The sequence below is a fragment of the Oxyura jamaicensis genome, chromosome 9 (genome assembly GCF_011077185.1).
Source record: "Oxyura jamaicensis isolate SHBP4307 breed ruddy duck chromosome 9, BPBGC_Ojam_1.0, whole genome shotgun sequence".
NCBI classification, from domain to species: Eukaryota; Metazoa; Chordata; class Aves; order Anseriformes; family Anatidae; genus Oxyura; species Oxyura jamaicensis.
The window spans coordinates 17,313,535-17,331,871 of NC_048901.1; the positions used below are offsets into that span (position 1 = coordinate 17,313,535).

Below are 18,337 nucleotides of genomic sequence, written 5' to 3' on the forward strand. Positions count from 1 at the left end.
ATACAGTTGAGAAAGAAGAAAATAGTTATCTTTTAACCCATTGCCAAAATGCAGAAAGGCTAAGAATGACTGGGCTTTGCTCATAAACAAACAATTCCCTTTAAATCTGCTGAGGAAAAATTAATATACACCCTAGCACATTTAGGTGTATTGCAGGGCTTCTTTCAGGCAAGTCACACTTTATGGTCTAAGCTACAGTATTTTTCATCTCTTCCCATTTAACATCACGTAGCCATCTTTTGCCCATGGCCCCTCAGATTTTTATTCTTGTTCATGTATTTATACAAACCAGAAAAAACAACAAAAAGTCTTATCTACAATGATGACAATTTTATATACTTACTGTAAAACAACATAACATGGCAACAACTAGAGTAAGGTGAATACTTCAAAGTGATGAGAATAATCCTTTTAATGAAAGCCACAGGAGCTTGGGCAGCAGACAGGGTCTCTAAGTTATTCTGGCATCTCTACGAACAGTAGAAAAATCTGTGGAAAGCAGAAGCCTTGCAAATACTGATGCAAATGCATGTCTAAGATGATCGATGACAAGAGCTGATACAGCCACACGCAGCCCATCTTTCCTCCTGTTTATAAATTGAGTCATTCAAATACAGCGCAGAAACCAGACACATCATGCCACTGGAAGCAAACAACAGAAGCAAAGACCATACAAAACAACTGACAATAAAAAGAATCACAAAAATATATATATCTGCAAAGAACAAAGTCTAAATAGGAGATAATTTAGGAGAAAAATCTAAAATTAGTCTATGTTTCCCTGACAAACAGCTCACTCAGCTCAAGGAATGTATCTCCATTTTTAAAAAGTGTTTTGTGTAAGAATGCAGCAGCAGGTGCAGTTACAATGGTGTCAGCTGTCAGTTATTCTACAGCAAGAGACTAACATAGTCTAAAAAAATGGTTAAGAAGCACGATTATGCACTTTTGGACCCTGAATTTCACCAACATCACTAATACTTGTAAGTCTAGAAGTGTCAGATGAAACAAAAATAATGTCAACTACTGCTTTGAGACATTTCTAACACTAGAAAATGATTTTTTTCTCCAATATAGAAGTTAGTCATTAAAAAAAGTGTTTGAAAATATTACTAGAGGTTCCTGGTAATAAATTATAATTGCCTAATATTCACTCTAAGTTGCATAATCTTTTCTTAAATAATCTTTTGCATTAGAAAACAAATCCTTATGAAAATGTAAAGCCAAAGTTCTTAGTATTTCCTCCCTTGCATTTTTTGGTACCCTCTCCCCCATAGCCTTAAAAAACATAGAGAATATATTTTTTCATCTTTTCACTGCACCCTTTATAAAGCGTAAGTCTGGTAACTAAAACTATGTTTTTTTCTAAACAACAAAACTCCCATTTTCACGGAACAGGAAAAAAAAAAATCTGTTGAGGACTCAAATCAGTTCTCAGGGTGGCATATGGAGAAGGTGCTCCTGCAAAGACACTGCATAGTAAGGTGACAAACACCACTCTTGCTTTACTGGACTGCCTACTGTAGGCTTTCCTGCCATATGCTATGGATTTCAAGACCAAGAGATAATTCCACAATTTTTCCTCTATGGCCAATTCTTCCTCACTCGTTAATTCTAAATCAGAGAGATGAATTGTATCATTAAATTGAGTAAGCTGCGTTTTGTTTAAACTTCTTTGTGACAAATTCTACACTGTACTCAATGCACAGTGAATGCTTCATATGTTTTAACTGTCAAAGAAATACACAGAATATTTCATCTTTGAGTAAAAGCAATTTCAAATGATCTGTGATGTACTTACAAAAACATGGTCACTTCCTCCATCCAAAATAGTTGTCAGACCAAAAAACGTGGTCTTGTGCGAACCAATTCTACACTCATTAAATGAGAAATTACTGATTTAGATTTACTGCAATAGAAAAATATACCTTGGCGGACAGATGGATTCTTAAGTTCTTCCTGAATTGTTTAAATGCATGTTTCTTCGGTAACCTTACAAACACTGGGAAAAGGGAAAGTAGGGGGAAAAGGGAGAAGAGGAGATGGAAGGTTTTAAAGAAACACATAACGTAAATTATTCTTCAAATACAGGGCTGTGCTTCGTTTGAGCAAATATAATCAACGTATTTGTATGGTAAAAGCCAAAATCTATTTATGTACAGAGCTTGAACCAATCTAAATGCTTGGAGTGGGGTTGTTTATTAAAGCCTCTGACTTTTTTCTGTACAAAGTTAACCACAGTTTATATTTCAATACACGATACACTAACCACACATACTGATGAGGTAATGAGGCCTGAGATGGTCAGACAAACCGACTGGATGCTATGGCTGACACAGACAAACAAGTACTTCTGAGAAGTTATACATGGTGGTTCAGACATAAAAGATAGAGCTAAACAGCAGAGATCTGTTAGAATATTCTAAAATATTCTTATTTCCTTCATTCAGTGTGGGATCTAGTACACAACTGAAAGCTTCAAGCACTGCACTTAGGCATTCAAAGGCATGATACAAATATCCTGGTATGAACTACGAACACTGAATTAAATAGTTATTTAAAAGGAAAATTTGCTATTTCTTTCCTCGTTTCATAACTTATTTTATCGCTTCTATTTGTAAACTGATCTTGATCTAATGCCAGCAGGGCAAAAACCTCGTATCTTGCATGTTCAAGTCACTACAAGTTTCAAAACAAGGTTGCAATGACAATTTACTACAAAAACATCGCCTTTAACAATGAAACCTTGAAAATCCAGCGGTATCTGCAGCCTTCAGTTTAGAATGAAGCTGCCAGTCCTTAATGCAAAAATAAAGTTCCACGAGAACTGAAATAACACCAGTTAAAGCCATGAACAAGAACAATTACTAGCAGACCTGTTTATAGGTAAGGAACATCCAAAACATGATACAAGGAGAGCTGGACCTCACCTGCAGCTCATTCATCTTGGGAGAATTTGGGATGATCTTAACAAGAGGGATTACATCCCTCCCTGACCCCAGCAGGACTTCACATCAAGATGTCTTTGCCACACAATTCGCTTGGGAGACAGCACTTAAGCCAACAGCAAAAACTCGTGCAGACAGGGTGAACAGCTAATGCTGTTTTTGTCCAAATCTTAGGCTTAACTGAAGCTTAAGAAGTTTGCATAGACACTACTTACAGGTGCTGTTTACAGTCTGTTCGATTTACAGTTTATTCCACAAAGAATATATATATATATATATAATCTTTTGCTGTCTGACAAGGAAGATTTTTACAATATTGATGGGACTTCAGTGTCAGAGAGTGACTCCAAAGTGGATTCCCAAACAAGCACCCAGAAGCAGCAGCATTTTTACTGGCCTCTCTACCTGAAAACTACCTAAGACAACACTCTATTATAGCCCTAGTGGCAGCACCTCCATTTTATCTCCCACGTTTAAGACGACTAGTGAGCTTAGTTAGCCCTCTTAGCAGAATGAAGAGGCAAATGTTGCTACGCAGCCCCAAACATCCAGACACACTGACACTGCTGAGAGAAGAGGGGAGGGGAAAAAAGCACCTGCACGATGTGCCATTCAAAGTTGCATCTGTGCAATCTGTTTTTATTGGCATACTTAGGTATCAAAACATTGCCACCAATGTCTCAGATCCTTTAGATATATGAAGATAATTAAGCATTAATTGCATCTTTGAAGTACAACATGACCAAATATAAATACATGAAAAAGAAAACATGCAAAGATTCCCCAGCGTTAAAAGGATTACTCATTCAAAAAATTTATGCTAGTGAGACAACTGCACAATCCACAATTTCTTTCCCAATTTTCCATGTCAAGTTCGTGAATTGTTGTAACAAAACACAGAGCATTAGAAAAGATGACTGGCTTCTGAATTGTACTGTTACATCCCTTACGATTCCAAATTACTGATCTGTAAGCTAGCTGCTTTTCAGTGATGACTAATATGTTGCCATTCATCCACCAGCATAAATATTCGAATTGTATTTCACTCTCAAAAGTATTGAGTGCTTATACACTACAGTAAGCACCCATGGAAATAAGATTGATTTGCAAACCGTTAAGACAGCATCTGTAAGAAACAGGTTCAAAATGAGTGCGTGAGTGTGTGTATGTAAAGTGAAGGGTCATCATGAAAAATGAGACTTTATAAAGTTTCATTTTGCCAATTCAGTTCTATTGAATCATATGGATTTGGGAGAAGAAAGATTTTGACACCGTGTTACATCAATGTCTCAAGTATCAAATACAAGATTCCAATCTGCTAACATGGTAACAAAAAAAGATTAAATGTCAGAGGTAAACGTATTCCTTACAAAAATTACTTAGCAACTTGTGGATATGATTAGAAAAACTATTGGAAGCAATTACAGTCCAGATGACTGTTATGCTAGGCCACAAGACAAGCCACAGTTTGTCTTTAAGTCATGCTATAAGTCCTGTCTGGCAGGGATGCAGCATTGAACTCACTTCAAAACCTACTATAGGTATGTGAGCACCACATGGCTTCCACAAGGCATTTACAAATGTCCCTGTTAACAAGTGGGTGAGTCCATTGTGGAGAGAGTCAAGATGCTTCTGTCGTTGGCATAGAAGGGATCCGATGAACTCCATGATCTAAAGTAACAATAAAAGAAAAGTTTGGCTGACTGGGAATTTATAATCTAGAGGCAAGGAGCAAAGTCTATGAAAGCAAAGATAAAAATGTTAGGAGATTAGACAAATGTAGCTCTTTACAGACTAATCTATTAGTTTTATGTAAAAAACTGCAATTCATTTAAACTTTTGTAAGTACGCTATAGTTAATAGAGCCAACTATGTAGTTAAAAATCCCATGCTTGCCAGAAAGGTAAAGTTACTCTGAGCTACAGGTATTTTCACTGCTTTAAACTGAAGTGACCAGAAGTTTACAGGCCAGCTTTCCAACTGGTTTTAGTACTGGGCCTCACAAATGTTGCACACTAAGTTCAGGCACTGTGAAGGCTACGGTTTGATTGCCTAAGGTCATTCTAGCAAAGCGCTGTGGTAAGCACAGCTAACCACAGCATACCAGTAGACTGCTGTTCTAACATGAAACGCCCGTGCTGTCTCAAGTTGAGCAAAACCTTATCTGCAGCCATGAGTTTATTTCAACCCTTACTGTTATATTTAAGTTAAAATTTAAGACATCAGGAAAACTATCTAACACGTCATGACTCTTGATTCAGAAGTGATCTTGCAACGTCTCTCTCTGAAGGACAGGTTTTTGAGAAGAAACACTTTAGAGGGGCCACTGTTCTTGGTTGAATAGGACTGTATGTGAAAAGCTAAAAAATAAAGGGTTGGAATGCAGGAAATCCAAGTATAACAAACTTATCCTCCAAATTTGCCTCTGTCAGAAATCTGCTGTTTCTTTAGAACTGTTACATGCAGTGCCTTGACACGAGTACTAATGGCAGAGCCAACAACACAGTAATGAGCCTACTGTACAAGAATGTATGTGATCCAGCATTCTTCGTATTGCAGTGACTGACAAACTGACAGACAATTTAATGGAACAAACAGACAAAAATGCATTTCATCATACTACACCACACATATTATATTCTAACTGGTGAATGAAACTATAGAAAATACTTCTTGAATACGTTTTGCAAGCAGTAAGTACTGAATTCCTGTAGCCCTCTACTCCAAGCATTTGCACAACTTTGATTCAACATTTCTATCACAATTTGATACCATATTTGATTTCATGTTCAGTTATCATATTTGACAGAATATCATATTTGACAGAGTATCGGGAACACAAAATACAACACAACCTATCTACATCAATATTATTTAAAATACTGCTCATCATTCCACAGCATGCTCACAATTTGCTGCTGTCTCCTGGTTGAATATGAAGCTGCTACAGCGTAAGTATGCAAGAGACTGTCCTGCTTGTGACTGTGTGATCTAAGACATCAGCTTTTAAGTGCAATGAAAGCAGCTCAAGAAGATTTACAAACATTTTTAAATTACCACATAGCTTTTCTAACTGTACCTTCGGGATTTCTCAACTTACACCTGCCATATGTGATCAAAGCAATTACTACACTAAGAAATAAACAGACTTTCACATATTATAAGGCAAGTGTAAGGGAAGAATGTAAACAGTCTTGACTTTTAGACTAGGTTTTAAGTGGAGGCAACTGAAGTCACTGGAGAAAAGGCTGAAATAAAAAGTTTTCTTTGTGGTTCTACTGTACAGAAAATTAAGTGAAAAGAGAAAGTGGTTCAAAGTAATTTCAACCAGAGGCAAAAGCAAAAGCTACGGAGCTTCAAGCCCTACTGCAGCACCACTACAATTTTGCATAATCATTAAACATAATACTAACTTCAGAATTGTTAGAACATCTAAGTTATTTAGCTAGGTGTAACTTCATTTGAAAATCACGAGGTAAACAGACACGAAACCTGAGAAAAAACAGTCTTCAAAAAATGCTTAATATTCTGTCAAATATGATTCATCTTCAATAAATACTTTTAAGTTAAAGAAAATCAGACTGCGTGAAAAAAGGAAATCGTAAAAGTGTAAATTCATTGCAGAAACATAGAATACCTACCTTGTAAAGCTACACATTACTAAAGGAAATGTTAGCCAAAAAATCTGCTCTAATTAGATAACAATAAATGAAAAAAATAGCATGAGAAGTGTTTCATTTGGAAAGCACAGTTTTACAGAGAAGTGGTGAAAAAAACACAGAAAAAAAAAAAAAGCCACAAGACCTTAGCGCAAATGCCACCAAAATGTTGATTTTTAGACCAATTAAATGCTCATCTGGTAGATTAAGAATTCTATTAAATTGTTTATTTTACACATCATGCCCGCCTTCTATACAGCAAGAGTTTAATTAAAAATGTACTTAATTCATCATAACAGTTCATTTTTTCATATGGAATGAAACATTTTGCATAATCATACCCTAGATTTGTAGAAATGCTGAGTAAATTTCATAAGCAAGCCAAATGAGAGAAACCAACGGAAACCACAGACACGGTGTTCAACACAGGAGTTCAAAACAGGGATGTACTACATACCACGTCAATACCTAAAGGCAAAATCAGAACTGACAAAGCTTGTCAGTGAGTATTACCCACACAAGATTTCATACTGAACGAATGATATCATGACCTTTAACGAAAAGAGACAAAGTGTCAAATACAAAATGAGTTTCCTTGAAAACGCGTGAAGTGCAACTTTTTCATGTTTGCCTTTTGACCAATGAAGGACCATGATATCATTCAGGGATTGAGATTACGATGTACAAAAAAACATTTTTATTTCTACCCCCAAATATTTCCATGCTTGTTAGTCAGCCCTCTCTATTTGGAAATGGGGAGGAGATGGCACATGAGCAGATTTAGTAAGAGCTTTTTCCCCCCACAGTTTTGCTCACTGCAAGAACGGTATCGTTCCCCAGAAGTATTTGATTATTATAACGTGCTTTTATCCCACTGAGGTTTGTTTTACATGTGGTTTGTGAAGGAAAAGATTTATTTAGCACATACTTTGGAATGGCACACATGATTTTGACAATAAACCTTCTAGAACTGAAAAAATGTTTAAAATTCTTAGAACCTGATGGCTCTGTTCTGTCAATTACACTGATTTTAGAAATAGATTATAAAAGTTATTCTACAAAAATATTTAATCTCCATATCAATCAATGGCTGCAAGATTAAAGACTTTCCTTATAACAATAACGTTATATTCAAGGAGGGGGTGTGAGCCTTTTCTATATCTTCAGGAGTAATTCAAGCTCCAAGGTAAATATTTGGAGGTTGTACATCAAGAACCAAGGGGAAAAGTCTTTCGACTTTACAAACAACTCCTGATTCGTGAAGGCAAAAAATCATAAAACAGGAGAATAAAAGCAGCAGCGAGGCTCGATTATCTAAAGAGAAGAATGTACAAAAAAAAAAAATCAAGAGAAATTATGATAGATACAATGCAAGAACTTGTACTAAGCCAAACTAAACATTTTAACAGAAATTTTTTGAAAACCGTTTTTCCCCCTCCCCACCCCAAAAGAAAGCACTCAAAAAGAAGCAAGAAACTTATCTTTGAGGATGAATAAAGTACAATAAAGTGTTGCATTTCCTACTTAAATAAACAAAACCTGCAGCTGGTTTGCTAGACATCTATAGCTGCAGGCTCATCAGGTTCCAGTTTATAGGAGAATCGTCTGCAGCAAAGGCTATTGAGAGAAATTCCACACCTGTTGACCCGGGTTGGACTACATCTTCCCATTAGTCGTTCCAGCATTCTTCTAACAGATGTGCATGCTGTTTCCCCATCTGAGAAGCAGCACATGGAGTCCAAGCAGTTGATACCTGAACTTGTCTCAGTAAGCTGGAAGGATGAAATATTAAAAAAAAATAAAATTAGTATTTGCAAATTCTAGCAATAAAGCTGTTATCAGAAATCACTTAGGAAAGGCAGGTTTTCTTGAAGTTAATGTGTTGAATATTTTTCAGTCTTACTGAAGAACTACAATGATGTTCACCATTTCCCTTCCCAAGGCCTATAAACATTAACATTTGATGTTCCCACGGTTTCAAACACAGCCTTGCTGAGCATATGGAAATTGTATAACACCATTTCTGCTTAATGATAAAAATAAACTGGTTAGCAATTTTCTGTATTATAGCTACAATGAATTTCTGGAGCAGAGCATCATGCAGTTTAAACTGTCCAGCCTTGATTATCCTCAGCAGAGGTACAACAATTTATACAATCTGCAGGTGTATTTTTTAAGCTAAATCTATCAAGAGAAAGCTTCGAATCAAGGCTACAGAATAAAGTGCAGCACTGTGATTGTAAGTATTAATTATTCCTCAAGAAGCGTAAAATGCAACTTCCGATAATAATTCGGATCCTATCACAACCATAGGTACACACATCCTTGGCTTTGCAAGGAACAAAAGCAAATTCCTAATTTTGTGAGAATCTTCCCTCGATACAAATCAGATGGATGCTAAAAAGGTTTAGTCAAGCTTATGTCAGTACAAAGAGCAATTCAGCATTAGTATAACAAACTTTTCTATTGTTCATCCTTAGCATACAAGAAAAGGACCCAAACAAAATGAAAGTTACACAGAGATGTATGGGTTAAAGTTAAATGCCACTTATTGCTGTACTGCCCTAGTATTTTTGAACACTAGTCAACTGCAACACAAGAGAAATCCAATGGAAATTTAGCACTGTTGGATGGAGAATATCCAAAACTGATTTCAGCATTCTTTCCAAAAGGAAGTAAGCACAGTGTGGGGATTCTTTCTGATTTTACTTAAACACTCTACCTAAGAGCATCCTGTCAAACAAGTGCCAGACATGCAGGCTAATTTTAAGCATCCACTATCCATAACCTCACTCTCAGACACCTGTAAATGAGGAAACCCGTGAGAAGGCAGCTTAACCTATGGCAGGGCACAGCTCAGTTTTAAGAACGTTACCCAACTTTTCACCATGTGACAGAAGGTAAATGACTGTTGTCTGAAAGGCTTTGATTTCCAAACCCAATTTCTTTCATGACATCCATTCTCACCCAGTACTAACACCTCAGAGTTTCTCAGAGAACAGTTTCTCTGAGCAGACACATCTACTATGAGCAGAAACATTCCTTCCTAATCCCCTAAAACCCAGGCAACTTGGACAGATTACAGCTTCCTAACAGAACAACTCCTTTTCTAGCATGAAGAAGCAGCCAAAAGAAACAGGAGACTTTTGGAAATCCAAGAAATCCAAGTACAGTTCACAACTCTGCTGTCACAGAAAATACCATGACGAGGAACAGCATAATTTACAGCGTTACAGTGAAAGCAAGTACAACCTTCATGGCAATTTCTTACTGTGCTGACAGAGTATTAGACAAGAAATTACACAGAGCAGAAGGAATTCCTAGCAGGAGGTCAGAAAGCAAGCTCCCTGCCACATACACAGTGATCTTCACTGTTGTGTTAAGAGCAAAACAAACTCTGAACATTCCTCCACTTAGGATTTCAAAAGTCCTGACACAGAGCAGTCCTTGATATTATTAAAAGACTGGCACAAAGAGGAACCAGCAGTCATGCAAAATAGCTCTCAAGGAGGGAACCTTCAGTTCTGGATTTGGAGGCATGGTCACTCCTCTTCAGTAGAATCTGCTTCATTCCTCTCAAGTTAGACACTAACTAAAAGCTAGGCTCATGCTTGAATCATGGTCTATGGAGAAGTTAATATTATCCTTTTAAAAAATAATAGATCTGACCTTACATAAGCCTGCACAAAACATTTAAGTTCTATCAAATTCACATCTAAGTGCTAAGTAATATTGGACATGCATTAAGGACACAACAGAAACTCTATTCAATGTGTACATATGTTGGGTATCACTGTCTGGAGAACGTGGATTTTAATATCTATGCCCACTGTATGGAAGGAAGATATTTATATTATGCTAAAGAGCTCTTCCCACTTTTCTCTCTGTGGCAGACAGTTACAATCATAGGTCTTGTCCTGGTTTCAGTTAGGACAGTTATTTTTCCTCCTAGTAGCTGGTAGGGTGCTATGTTTTGGATTAGGATGAGAAGAGTGCTGATAACATGCTGATGTTTTAATTGCTGGAGAGCAATGCTTACACTATGCCAAGGACTTTTCAGCTCCTCGCTCTGTCCTGCCAGCGGGCAGGCTGGGGGTGCAGCAAAAGCTGGGAGGGGATAAACCCAGAACAGCTGACCCAAACTGGCCAAAGGGGTATTCCATACCATCTGACGTCATGCTAAACAATATATAGGGGTGGCTAACCGGGCTGGGGGGGCCGGCTGCTCGGGGTTGGGCTGGGCATCGGTCAGCGGGTGGTGAACAATTGCATTGTGCATCACTTGTTTGTACATATTATTATTATTATCATTATTATTTTCTATCTTAATAAACTGCCTTTATCTCAACCCACAGGCTTCACTTTCCCGTTTCTCTCCCCCATCCCAGAGAGGGAGGGGGGAGGGTGAGCGAACGGCTGTGTGGTGTTTAGCTGCCAGCCGGGTTAAACCACAACAGGTCTATATCAAAGTAAAACATGGCATGGTAAGGCAGCAGAGCATTATCATCTCCAAAGACCTGAAACACACCCTCAAGAGAAAAAAGGCAGGTGAGCCAATGCTTACAAAATCAATACACACAGAGCAATATCTGATGTTATTCGTATTTGGGCTGCAACCAGTCTTTTCATAAGGTAAGATCTGGGATCACCATAACATAACAGATATTATAATGGATCATTTCATGTAATAAATGAAAAACACAGTTGAAATGCTGAATTAAAGAGTGATTTAGGTTGATAAAGAAAAACAAACCCACGTACTGTGATACCCACATTTTGGTATCTACAATAAAATTTGTGTTTTGGAGATGGCTCCATGACTGTCTATAAAATGATGTTTATAAATATAAATACACACACAGTAGGGTAGAGTGGGAGTACTACCTAGTGAACGTAAGAACTGTCCTGTAGGCTAGATGGATCTAGCAGTTGCCTATTGTCCTCCCCTCTGTGCTTGCTTTCAGCAAAGTCACATGCTGAGCTGACTGAACCCTTATCTTCTTCCATCTAGAAGGACAGAAAAGCAACAGATCTTATAAAGCACCATGCTTGCATTGCTTTAAAACAGTTACCACATGAACCTTCATTTTACAGATCTGTTCTTGAGAGAACAGGGCACATTTACATGGAAGAGGCATTTTTTTCAAGTTAATTGGTAAAACACATGGATTATCAGCGCACAAGTATTAGAAAAGTTTGGTCTTTTTGTGCACTACAGAAATCAGAAGGGGAAACAATAAATCCAAAATCTATTTCAAATTTTCAGATTGAGGGTTAGTTGTCCTTTTCCAACAGGAAAAATCATTTCAATTTGTTCATCTTACTACAAAGCGTTCGGTATGAGACACAACAGACATTTCAACTAAACATTTAATCACACTGAGATATGCAGTTGGGACTTTGCTGAACAGGAAATATATTTAACCATGCACATCAAGGTAAGAATATTGCAGGGTATTTTCCTGAGCCCAGTTGCTAACTACCAACGTGTCTGAGGCCATATTGACATTTAAGAAGGTATACGATATAGCTATTACTAATCCACAATTAAGTTGCAACTTAACTCCCTTTTCTAAAGCTCACTTTTGTTTTTTAATCCATAACAAACTGTATACCAAAATGACAATTAGAAAGCTTCAGAATTTTAAAAGAATCTATGAGCACTAACATCTAACAGCTTCATTGGAACTTATGTTTTCAACATTTTTCTAGTTTTTCTACTCTTCATTTCTTTGAATCAAGTAAACCTACAAATGCCATTTTTTTTTCAATTATTTCAAAATAATTAGAAAAAAGTTATCTTCCAGTAAGTGTATATGTGCACTTTTGTTACGGAAGATCAACATGAAATAGTCTATTCTCTCACTGATTCCCTCTTCCTATGATAGGTTCTGTGCATTAGCTCACAGACCAGCACCACACTATGCTAACACAATATACAAACCTGTAAAGGAAGGCAAAGTTTGTTCAGAGTTTACCAAATTATGGTGTTCTGATACATTTCACTACTGTACACTTGCATAGTCTTTTTGGAAGTTATGTGGTTTCTGTAAGGAATGTACAAAAGGAACAGAAAACTCTCTGCTCTGACTTCTACACAGCTGGTCTAGATCACATATGATAGCTATTAGGAGAGGAATCCTATGTAACAGCAACTAGAGGAAAAAATACAGACAAGTAATGAAGGCCATAAAGACAGGGCCAGAAATTATGGAGACAAGTAAAGAAAGCAGATCTCTACAGAGATGAAAGGAAAAACAAGCCAACAACAGCATCACGGGAGGGCAGATGAAGAAAGAACAGGGTCTCGTGCTAAGGTAAACACTCCAATTTAAGAGTCCTAGATATGTTATGCACTGACGGCCTTCCCTGTAAATAAAAATCTTGTCTGTTTTTTGTTTCCCTGACACTGCACAACTGTAATACACTGTCAAAATGTAATAGTCTCTATAAACATTGTTAATTTAATCTGTGATTAGAATTAGAACACGTATCTGAGCAACACGTCTCGCATGCAGATTAAGATTTCTGACAATTCTTATGAAGCAGAGACATTAAACATATACACACAAACCTCACACGCAACTTTGTTTACAAAGAAAAAACAGAAATGAGATACAATGGGGCCCAGTTAATAGCCCAAGATAGAATTTGACACGTTCCACTAACTAGAGACAGCTATAGAGGAAAGAAAAAGGAATTTTTTTCAAGTATTCAGTCATCTGTCTCTGGGCAAGCATAAAGCCTGCACCTGACCTGTGCTGTCGTATTTCCTTTTCATCCCAAGCTACAAAATGACATTATAGTTCAGAGGTAAGAGTTTAACAGGCATGCACAAGAGTGCATTTCTGCCTTACAGAAATCACAGAGACATTTAGAAGACCCCAAGCTCTCAACGCTGTGTACACCACAAATGTGTTATAAACTTGAACTTTCTTTTGGACACTGACATCTATCCACATAAAATTTGATTACAACATCCCATATATTTTAATTTGTATTCATAAAGGTATTGTGCTTTGGGATATCAACAGAACACTAAGCACATTCTCAGAACATGGCATAGGTCAGTTAAACCTGGCACTATATTGCTTTTGAGGCTTTTAATACCTATTTAACAGGTAACACAAAACCCCTATTAACCATTTTCCCCTTTCACTACTTTTGGTAGGATCCACAGAGTAGCTTCTGAACTTCATCTGAAGACTAACGAAGAACTAGTCCTAAGTTTACTAAAATTGAAGAGGTAGTTGTACTGCAGTTTTTGCCTCTGCTTTAAAGCCAGTAAGTGCTAAATTTTAAAAACAATGCCTCTTTGGGGTGTTTGGCAATCTAAATTGCAGAATTCCTGATGTGTTTTCACAGTGTGACAAATAACAGCTAAAACCTGTTAATAAGCCATCTGAGCAGAATAGCCACTTCAGATTTCTCCCTGCAAATATATAGTCCACTCTCAGAGACAATATCAAGCTTTTTCTTTTTGATTCCTCTTTAATAGGGCTTTTATTGTTTCAATTAACTGATTTAAAAATACTCTAACCACTTCCAATGACAACTTCATCTCTTCTACTTTCCCTTATGTTAAAAAAATGTAAATTAGTGTCTCAAACCCCCCAAACGTGGGTTGCTTGGTTCTCCTAGCATCCATTCTCATGCTTTTAGACAACAGTTACCTACAAATTATGTAAAAGAAATCAGACATAGATAAGGGTGGGATAATACATCAAACAGGTTAAGACATTATTGTTGCATAAGAATGTTTTAGTCTTACAAATGAGAATCATTATTTGATAGCATTTCATGTACTGGACTCTGCTACACACGTACACTTATCTTTTCTTGTATAATTTTCTAGAACTTTGTATAAAACGTATTTGAGAATATTTATCTGTAACAGTCAAAATAAACAACACTCACTTCATAGATGCACAAAACAAACACAAAAAGCCTTAGCTGCACAAGTGTACATATGCACCCAAATTTAAAACATTTTCTGCACTTTCAACACAAGTGAAAGCAAATTAAAATGGGCAAACAACTCGCAATAAACTGCTGCTTGAAATATATGGACCCTCCTGTCACGGCCTGAGAAGCTGAAATTATCCAACATGCAAAAAGCACTATTAATTTTGATCATGAATAAATTAAAAGCATTATAACCATGCTAGAAACTATAATTATTTTAAAATGGATGCAAGAAGAGCTAGGTCTATTCCAAAAGTTGAGCATCATGCTAGGGATATTTTTTCCTAAAAACAAAGCACGTCCAACATGCTACTTAGGAGAAGCATTTGGCTCAAAAACACAGAGCAAAGCCAAGAAATATACCAAACTTAATATATCTGCGCTATAGGTATTGCCCTCTCAACCCGCTAGTATTCATGCCTCTTCCCATCTCTCTCGGCACTGGTTAGTTCACCTTCAGCATGCATAAGAGTTGATGAGGAACTGTCCCTCCTACTCTACCTAATTTTGCTCAGCTGATTCCTTGCCCTGGACAATGGCTGCAGTGCGATGAACTCGTCACTTAAAGCAACTCTGTTGGAGTACATCTACAATTGGACAGAGAAGGGATGGAACATACATGTCAGTCAGTAGCAGCAGTAATTTTCTAAGAGAAAGACACAGGACAAGACATTGTTATAAAAGTGGAATGCACATTATATACAGAAACACAAGCCTGGTACCTTTAAGACAGTTCCTGGATCATCACGGCCAGTTATTGTTTGGGAGGACCACACCTGAGTGCACCTCAGCTTTCACACTAAGGACAAAGGCCTATACGCTTACACGTCTATACTTTACCTGACATCTTTATTCTGTATTACCTTGTCTCCTCAACAGTGCTGTGATTGGTATTTACCACAAGATTTATATTTTGATTCAGATTTTCCTTACTGCCCAAGTCCTCCTACTTGCCATAGTTGGGAAAGAACAGAACTATAGTCAGAAATTACCCAGACCAGGGTAACAGACCAAAGGCAGCAGACCAAAGTCAAACATAATATGATGTATTCTCTTCAAGGTCATCAAGAATGCTAGGAACACAGGAGAAAAAGCAAAACAGAACCTAAACCAAAACAAACAACAACAAAAAAAGACAGTGGCACCCTAAAAGGGAAAGGTAGATCTAACCAAGCTTATCCTGTGATAGAAGTCAATTCATACTAGCCCATGGAAGAAACTGATTTTTATTTTTTTCCTTAAATTCATTGTAGAATATAGAAAAATTACATTTAAAAAGTTTAACACTTTCTAAAGTGGTTCTCCCTTATACTGGTTAAATTTAATTGCTCTCTTGGGAGTAAGTTATCTAAGTGTAACATTTAACCGTGACTGTTGATACCTCCCACCAATTAAAGGATTCAAAATGAAGTTGCTTATGTACTCAATAGAGTAACGTAGACACCTATAGATTGTGTCAATTCAGAGCGTAAGGTGCGTAATTCACACAAATGGTGTGCTCTTAGTTTCTGAAAGATTAAAATAATTGGAACAAGCATTTTCAGTCAAGAAAGCCATGTTAGTTTCACTCACAGCTTTCAGGGGAATATTTTACAATCTAAATAATGGAGGGAAGAAGTAATTTAAATAGCTATGAATTTAAACATCAGTAACTACAAATATTAGTTCATGTAACAATTTGTTTGGCTCTAATAAAAACTTAGGAACTGTAAACTAAACTTTTCTTCCCTCTACATTCAAATACACTACGTTAGTCATACAATTAAAAATGAATAATTAAAAATAATTCAGTTGCACAGAGGGTGCTTTAGGACACAAGTGTTCTCCAAACTCATTCTATCGGAAAGCTTGAGTCACTTCCTCTGCTTTGAAACTGAAAGAAAAATATTCACCACAAATTTTAAATACATCTAATGAGGTATAATAATGAAAGAAGCATTCTGTTACTTCCTGAAAGTGAGCGTGGAAAATAAGTTGGTCACTTTTTCATATATTCACTTACATCTACTTCTTCACTACAAGAATAGCTTATGAAATTCTGTAGGGGCAAATGGCTTGCTACAGGTTTGTCAGCAGGAGAACGTCTCACATGGACGTTTTTAAACACAAATTAGAAGGGTAATATAATTCAAGTAAATGAACAGGCACATACATCAAAGTAATTTAAAGATTAAATACTAAAGGTAACAATATTGATGTAATGTGGTCACGAGTTCTGTGTACATGGCTCAATAAAATTTGGATTAAGCAACTAGGACACCACAAAAAATCAATATGGCACACATTAAACAGACTAAAAACTGCCAACAGTTTTCAGAAGAGAATTGTATATGGGCTATCTGTATGTTTTTCTATTTGCTGTTTTTTTTTTTACTGCTATCTGACCTCTTGGCAATGACCTGGAAGAGAACAAGCTCTTGCAGATAAGAAAGATGCAGAAGATAACAGGTTATTGACCTATATTATTTAGTAAACTGAATACAGCTGAGGAACTCATAATATCCATACTTGGCACTGATGTAAGCAGTGCTGGAATATTGTGTCCTGTGGTGATATACAAAATTTAAGACATTGAGGAGTGGTACAGAAGTGATGGAAAACAAGTAGTTGGTATATTTTTTTCTCCTCCAAAAGATTCAAGTTTAATCTCTGTCAGAGAGCAAATTAACTTGATCAGAAACCTAACTCTGAATAAAACAAAAAAGTCATTAACAGAAGAACTAACAGTTTATCAGAAAGGGTATACAAAGTTAAAGTGCTGAAAAATAAAACCAGAGAGGGTAACTATGAGAACTGTGGGTCAAGATGACTTCTCTGCACTGCCACTAAGAAGTAAAAACACTCAAATACAGATGAGACGTTTAACTAAAAGAGAGCTTAATTTCAACAAGAATGATTTCAAGGAGATTTTGTGGCCTGTTTCAGGCAAGAGGAAGATTCTATCATCACAATGTCTCTAGGCCTCATCTATGAATATATGAAAAAACCACATAGGTAATTATCTTTAATTACATAATTAGCTACCATATACATGCCATATGCATAATATAAACAAGATTTAAGAAATACTCATTAAAACAAGTCCTACTAAAGTAATATTTTAAATTGTTTTCATCAACATTTTAAGCACTATTCAGTATTAATTACAGTTGAAGAAAGCTTCTAATACCTAGACAAACATAAGTTTAGTTACCATTTTAAAGCAGGTGTATATGATCCTCTTATACAGTTGCAATCTGAGATGCAAAAGACTGAATGACCCCTCTATAAATAAGTCTACTATTGTTAATATATCAATTACTTAAGCACAGATGTCATTTCCTTGTAAAATGGCGTTCTCATTTTGGTAATTCTCAATTAAAATTTATCTTTTGAAATGAGAACACTCATTTATACATTAAACATGACAGCAGTATAAGAGGACAACAAAATAACACAGGAAAGTAATTAGTTTGCAAGACAGATTTTAACAAATGCATTCTTTCACATATCGATCAAGCTGGATATAAAAGCATAACATTACCTGAGCTTTTTCAGTACTCGTTGGTTGTAGATGTCGGTACAGAACTTTCTTCACAACATCAAGAAACAAACAAGCAACTACTATGAGGATTATGGCAAACCAAGCAGAACCACTTGACAACAGTTGAACAAATACAAAGTACATATCCTGGGTATGTAAAAATGGCCTGAGAAGTTAAAAGAAGCAATTATTAAAAGGAACTTCTAGAAACAAAAGTAAAGTACTCAAGTGTATCGTTATAT

General features: G+C 36.5%; 1 protein-coding gene across 10 annotated transcripts in view; it reads right to left on the reverse strand.

Annotated features, from left to right (window-relative positions):
* Positions 1-1,306: 1,306 nt before the first annotated feature.
* The window catches only part of ATP11B (ATPase phospholipid transporting 11B (putative)), a 59,737-nt gene continuing 42,706 nt past the window's right edge, over positions 1,307-18,337 (reverse strand). For 2 of the 10 annotated variants that reach the window (XM_035334809.1, XM_035334807.1), the window contains 3 exons: positions 18,096-18,261; positions 8,246-8,379; positions 1,307-4,619 (listed from right to left, as the gene is read on the reverse strand). In XM_035334809.1, coding sequence (XP_035190700.1) covers positions 4,538-4,619; positions 8,246-8,379; positions 18,096-18,261 — 382 coding nt within the window. In that variant the 3' untranslated portion in view covers positions 1,307-4,537. Of the gene's footprint in view, positions 8,380-11,491; positions 11,615-15,073; positions 15,160-18,095; positions 18,262-18,337 lie in introns of all 10 variants that reach the window. The other 8 variants (XM_035334808.1, XM_035334806.1, XM_035334812.1 and 5 more) reach the window with 7 other exon arrangements.